Raw genomic sequence first — 6,528 nt, 5'->3', positions numbered from 1 at the left:
ATTACTTGGGTTATTGTTTGTATGTTATGTAGATTTTTGAATTATAGCATATCTCCTATGGGTCCATTGTAATTAAGTTTGAATTTTCCTGTCTAGCTTGTGCATATAAAATATTTTGCCTTACATTTATTAGTGTGGTCTGCTGTTAAAGTCATATTCCCTAAATAATTTTTCTACTGTTAAAGTAAAAGATTGTATTTTATAATTTTCTTTACCTGATTTTTATTATAATATAACACATATTTTCTTTGGAAAATTTGAAAACACCGGAAATATAATGACCACAAAAATTAGTCCTAATTCTACCACCCAATAAGAACCACTGCTACATACATTATCTATTTTCAGTAGTTTTTTTAGGCATGTACTTTTTTTGCAAAATTTCAATCAAAATTCTGGAATTTTATGACAGAGTTTTTTCTCATCTATTATAAGCAATTTATTTAATCAAAATAAATTTTTACACAAATTTGCTATTTCTTTGCTAATTTGGTGAATAAAAAGTTAATTAATTGCTTTATTTATTACTTTGAGCACCAGTGAAGATGAACATACATTTAATTATTTTTATTATGAAATAAATTAGAAATACAGTGTAGGTAATGATATAATGAACACCCATGTACCCACCAATAACCTTAAGGAGAAGAAGATATAGATACAGTTGTAGCCTTCGATATATTCTTGCTGGCTGCGTTTCTACTTTCCTCTCCCCAGAGGTAACCACTAGCTGGAATTTGGTAGATATTATTCTCATGCATAATTTTTATACTTTTACCATACGTATATATTCCTAAAGTATATGCAACCTTGCACATTTAATAGTATTAGAGTATTGATATCATGCTGTGTATCCTATTGCAACTTTTTTGAAGGACCAGATTTGTTTTCTTTATTTAGTCATGTTGATACACACAGCTCTAGTTCAATTATTTTCACAGATTAATACAAAACCATTTTATGAATATACGCAATGTAAGTGTTGACAGATATTCAAATAGTTTTCATTTTCATTAAAAGCAAAGAATGCTGCACTGAATATTCTGATAAAATCTCCTTATGCATATATGATAGTTTCTCCAAGGAATAGCCTTAGAATAAAAGTGCTGGATCATAGGATAGATACATCTTCAGCTTTACTAGGTATTGCCATATTGCTCTCCAAAGTGATTGTTCTGATTTATCAACTAGTATTCTAGTTGATCCACATCCCAGTCAATAATTAGTATCATCAAACTTTAAATTTTTGGTTAATCTGAGGGGTATGAAATGGTATCTCATTATAGCTTTAATGTGCATTTCCTTGATTACTAGTGAAGTTGAACAACTTTTGATAGGTTTATTAGGTTTATTGGCATTTCCTTTTTTGTAAATTTTATAGCTTTTACTCATATTAAAACTATACTATCTTTTGTGATAGTTCTTTTTACATACTCTGCTTATTAATCTTTTATTTGTTTTATGCATTGCAAAAATCTTCTAGCCAGTGGTGATCATCTTTTAACTCTGTTGATGGAGTCTTTTGTAGACCTAATTTAAAATTTTAATGTCTCTGAATTTAACAACCCTTTTTTAAGGACTGTGATTTTTATGTCTTTTCTTTCCCTACCTTATGGCCATAAGGAGAGTTTTCAACATTTTTTCTAAAATTTTTAGTTTCATTTTTCATACAAAAACATTCATGTGAAATTTATTTTTTAATATGGCATGAAGTAGGAGTACAATTTGATGATTTTTCCACAACCAATGGTCTCAGAGTCATTTATCAATTTGTCCTTTCTATTGCCACTGATATACAATGCAACATCTCTCATTTATCATTTCTGTATACAGTTAACCCTTGAACAACGCGGGAGGTTGGGGCACTCACCCTCATGCAGTCAAAAATCCATGTATAAATTTTGACTCCCCCAAAACTTAACTACTTAACTATTACTTAAGTATGTCACGCCTTCCCTTTGGTGCCTGGAGCCCTGGAAGGGGCCCACATAATTACTTAAGTATTAGTTACGTAGTTAAGTACTTACTTACTAATAGTTTACTGTTAGGTAAGCTACTTAACTGTTTGATTAGGATTGTCATGCATTCTTGATATTCCTAACCCCAAATTTTCCAATATATTTATTGAAAAAATTCTTGTATAAATAGACCTGTGCAGTCCGCATCCCCTGTTGTTCAAGAGTTTGCTGTATGTGAGGGTGTGTTTCTGAGTTCTCTATACTATTTCATTGGTCATTTTGTATAGCTGTATTAATAACATGCTGATTTATTTCTAAAGCTTCATAATAAGGTAATGTTTCATATGTTGTACAAGTTGTGTCCTGCACGAGAACACCAGGATGAAGCAATGGGTGGAGTCTGAAATCCAAATCCTGCTTGGTTCACCCTGACATGGGGCTGTGTCTGCCTGGAAGGAGAGCCATATTTTTCTAATTCATAGGAAGACATTGTCAGCTGAGTAAACTACGTGCTTCCAGGGCTGTACCCTCTCCCTCGCTCCAGGGAGGAGATTGACAGATAAAGGCTAGTATAGGCCCTGAATCAACGTCTAGTTGGGCAATTCTCCTACATTATCCTTCTTCAAAAGTGTCTGGACTATTCTGGGCCTTTTCATCTAGCTGAAATATATATAAATCTTGCTGAGAATTTCATTAGTCTTGCATTGTTTTTTATTACTTTTGGAGAATTGGCATCTTTTTGATATTTAATCTTCTCATTAAGTTGTATGGCATATCCATTTATTTATGCCTTTTTAATACCTTTTAATATAGTTCAATAATTTCTTCATAAAGGTTTTGTAAATATATTGTTAGATATATTCCCATTTTCTCTTTCTCATTGTTGTTATTGAACATACATGCACATGTACATGCAATCATACTTTATGTGTGTGTCACCGATGTTTATGAAAACAATTTTCATATAATGATGAACATATTTTTCTTACACTTATTGTTCATTCACAGTGAATTTCTTGTTCGAAATTTTAATCCATTTTTATTCTGGTCTACTATGGAGTACCCACCTGCTCAGTGGTTTGTAAGAACTTCTGAAAGATTAAGGCTAATTATTTTTTGTCATATATATTACAGCTTTTTTTTTCAACTTGCCATTTGCCTTTTAGTTTCATTTATGTTTTTTTTTCTTTGCAGAAAATTTAAATTTAATGAAGTCACATATGTCTATCAATCTTCCATGATCTCGTCCTTTGTTTCTATGTTTCCTGACACTAAGAGTAAATAACTATTAATCTATATTGTCTTCTTAAAGTTATTTTTATTTCACTTTTTAATCCATCTGTAGTTTTTTTTAGTGTTTACTGTAATTAGTAAAGTCAGTTTTATTTTTTAATTCCCGGGAAGTTAGCCAAATGTTCCAGCACCATTTTATTTTCCACCGTATACTGCCTCAACTGTAAATTTGTGCACGTAGCCTTCATTTTCAGTCTTGTTAACTACCTGAAGAGTTACTAAGTCTTGGTATGTTAGCCAATGATTTAAACATTTTTGAAAGCTAAGAGACTACTTTGTCCTGCCACTGCAGTAGTTTGTGGGATAATGCTCCCAACGGAGAATTTATATCCCCACATTGCCTGCTCACAGTTTGGCTAATATTGACAGTAAATGGGCAATAGATGAATAAATGCATTGATGAAATTAGCAGACACCTTTCAACTCAGGTTTATTTTTCTTTGGAATGGAGGTAGGTTCAATTCTTGCAAGGTAGTAATCCAGTAGACTGGGAAAGGAGAAACTGATGCAGAGGAACAGGTAGGAAGGCATGAAAGGAGAACTTCTAAGACTGTTTAAGATATTGATTTGGTAGTCAGAAGTTGAAACAAGTTCAGAAAACACTGAGAAAAGAATATACTATAGGTCTGTTAAAGATTATAAGGTTGAGAGGCTTTTTTCATTATAGAAAATTTTATACAGAGAGAATAGTAGAATAGACCACATGAATTCATCACTGATCTTCAACAATTATCAATTCAGAAGTTGTTAACCCTTCATCTCTACCTCCACCCATCTCACTCCTTCCCCCATCTTTGCATAACTTCGAAGCAAACCCTAAGCATTCTATCATTTCAGTTGTAAATATTTTAGCATGTCTTTGCAAAAGATAAAACTTTTTATAACAACAAACATACTGACACTCTCTGGGTTGATTTTGAATTTGCTATTTTACTAATCTGGTGTATTAAGGAAGCCTAGCTCAGGAGGATTAAAGTGGTAGTGTGTGAAGAATGTTCAACCCTGCCTTAGGAGATTTACCTGGGTTTAAGTCCTGCCTTGAAACTTTCCTCCCGTGTGACTCCAGCAAAGCTCTTCACTTATCAACTCCAAATCTCAGAATTGTCATCAGGATGAGGCAACAGATGTTACCTCCCAAAAACTAAAATTGTGAAGTACTAATTTCCAGTCCAATCCTCTCCTTTGTAAATGACCCTGAGGACAGATTAGCTGAAAGCAAGAGGACATTTTTGCCTACCTTGTCTGTAGTATTCTTACTGACGTTTCTCTTTCTGAAAAAAACACATCACTTTTGCACTTTTTTTTTTTTTTTTTGAACTTTAGGGTTATAGACACACATGCTCATAAGAAATTCTGGTATCAAGAGAGCAATATTTAGGTTTGGTCTTTCACCTGTTTACCTTTTATTCATTTACCCTGTCTTTCTCTTAGTTCTAATAGCGCCTAGAACGGATTACGTTTTGGTGTGCCCCCGCTATCAGTGTCCTGCCTAATGCAAACTCAAATTTTCCAAAGTCAATTTTGCTGCCTTTTGGCGACCAGAACGTCATATAACTAACAGGGCAACAACTTTTATCTCTTCCCCTACAAACGGCCATAACAATCACAGAAAAGAACGTAGCTGGGAAAATTCTGATTGCTCAACCCTCTCCATCCTTTGGGGGAAAATTACTCATCTTCCCATAGGGGGAACTCTAAAGAGAACGTTTTCCTAAAAGGGGCCAACTGGGCGGTGTCCTCTCTTCCCGACGTCCTGATTTCTATTCTTAGACGTAGAGACAGGCGGCTTTCATTTTTTCTCTTCCTACTTCCCAGACCTTCCGTGGGGCTGCAGGGCCCCGGGCTGGCGGGCGGGGCAGGGTGGCCGGCCGGGCTGCGGGGCTCCGGGCCTGGGGACTCGGCGGAGTCCGGGTCAGTTTCCTCCTGCGCGACTCCCGGCCGCGCCGCCCCGCCCCGGCGAGTGGGATCCTGGCCCAGGAGGCGGCGCCCGCCCGGGTTGGGTCTCGGTCGGCGTGGGGGCCACGGTCACGGTCACGCCGTGTGTGCGGCGCGTCGCCCGGGCTGAGCCTCCGGCAGGCCGCTGAGCTCAATTTTGGGGCCTGGGTGGGGGAGGAGGGAGCCGAGGAGGAGGGGTCGGGGAGAGGAAGGGCAGGCGGGGCCGGGAGCCGCCGCTTTCCTCGTACACAGGCGGGCGGCCGCCGAGCGGGCCCGCGGGGGCGCTGGCTGCGCGCAGGGACTTGTGCTCGCTGCGGGAGCGGTGGCCGGAGCCCCTGCCCCGTCCCCGAGCCGCGGGGGCCACCATGGCCAGTGGCAGCTGTCAGGGCTGCGAGGAGGACGAGGAAAGTCTGAAGAAGTTGATAGTCAGGCTGAACAATGTCCAGGAAGGAAAACAGATAGACACGCTGGTCCAGATCCTGGAGGACATGCTGGTGTTCACATACGCCGAGCACGGTAATCCTCGGCAAGGAAACTGGTCTTTATTCTCCTCCTGCCCGCTTTTGCAAACTTTCTCCTCTGCCCCTTGGAACGGCTCAAACCTGGACTCTCGAGAAGCCGCAGACTCCCTCTCCTTTCCTTAGGGCAGAGAAGGAAGCTGAGAATCCCAGGACGCTCTTGCACTCACTCACCTCTTGCTTTTCTCCCGTTTTCAGACTTAAAAGGGGTGCCGTGGATGGTGACTTTGCTTCTTTTCCCCCATCCCCCTCTTTTCTAGCTGCCAAGTTATTTCAAGACAAAAACGTCCACGTGCCTCTGTTGATCGTCCTGGACTCGTATATGAGAGTCGCGAGTGTGCAGCAGGTAAAGGAGTTGCTTTCACTTCACCCGTTCCCCCTTCTGCTGGGAAAGAGACGTTTGCCTGTCAATGTTCTAGACTCGGAGGTGCTGGTTATTGCTGAGGTTTGCCTTCGTGAACCGCTGACTGTGATTCTAAGATGAAGTATTGTCAAATCATCAGCCAATGTTAACGGGGTAACAGGGCCCACTACATGTTCCCTGTGTCTTTCAGAAGTAACTTTATAAAACTGACTGACGGAATATGGATGGTAGAAGGAAGGGAAAAAAATGGGTTGAGATTTAGTTCTGTCATTGGCAAGATGAGTTCATTAGTGTTTAGATCAAACTGTTCTAACAATCTTCCCAGTGTACAGCATGTCCCAGAGATGACACCATTGTGAACAGTTTGCGAAGAGGGAATAATTGACAGTAATAAAGTACAATTTAAGTAACTGGCAAACTCTCTCAGATTTCAGCTTGTTTATTTTTTTTAAAATTGAAT

General features: G+C 39.0%; 1 protein-coding gene across 3 annotated transcripts in view; it reads left to right on the top strand.

Moving 5' to 3' along the window:
* Positions 1–5,398: 5,398 nt before the first annotated feature.
* LRRK2 (leucine rich repeat kinase 2) overlaps positions 5,399–6,528 on the top strand; it is a 131,215-nt gene continuing 130,085 nt past the window's right edge. For all 3 annotated transcript variants that reach the window (XR_010021331.1, XM_063074909.1, XM_063074910.1), the window contains exons 1-2: positions 5,399–5,702; positions 5,965–6,050. Coding sequence is in view for 2 of the 3 variants with exons in the window: in XM_063074909.1 (XP_062930979.1) it covers positions 5,552–5,702; positions 5,965–6,050 (237 nt within the window). In the remaining variant the exon portion in view is untranslated. The remainder of the gene's footprint in view (positions 5,703–5,964; positions 6,051–6,528) is intronic.

The sequence above is a fragment of the Cynocephalus volans genome, chromosome 12 (assembly GCF_027409185.1).
Source record: "Cynocephalus volans isolate mCynVol1 chromosome 12, mCynVol1.pri, whole genome shotgun sequence".
Lineage (NCBI taxonomy): Eukaryota > Metazoa > Chordata > Mammalia > Dermoptera > Cynocephalidae > Cynocephalus > Cynocephalus volans.
The sequence above is the reverse complement of the archived record's forward strand: the minus strand, read 5'-3'. Positions and strand labels throughout refer to the sequence as shown.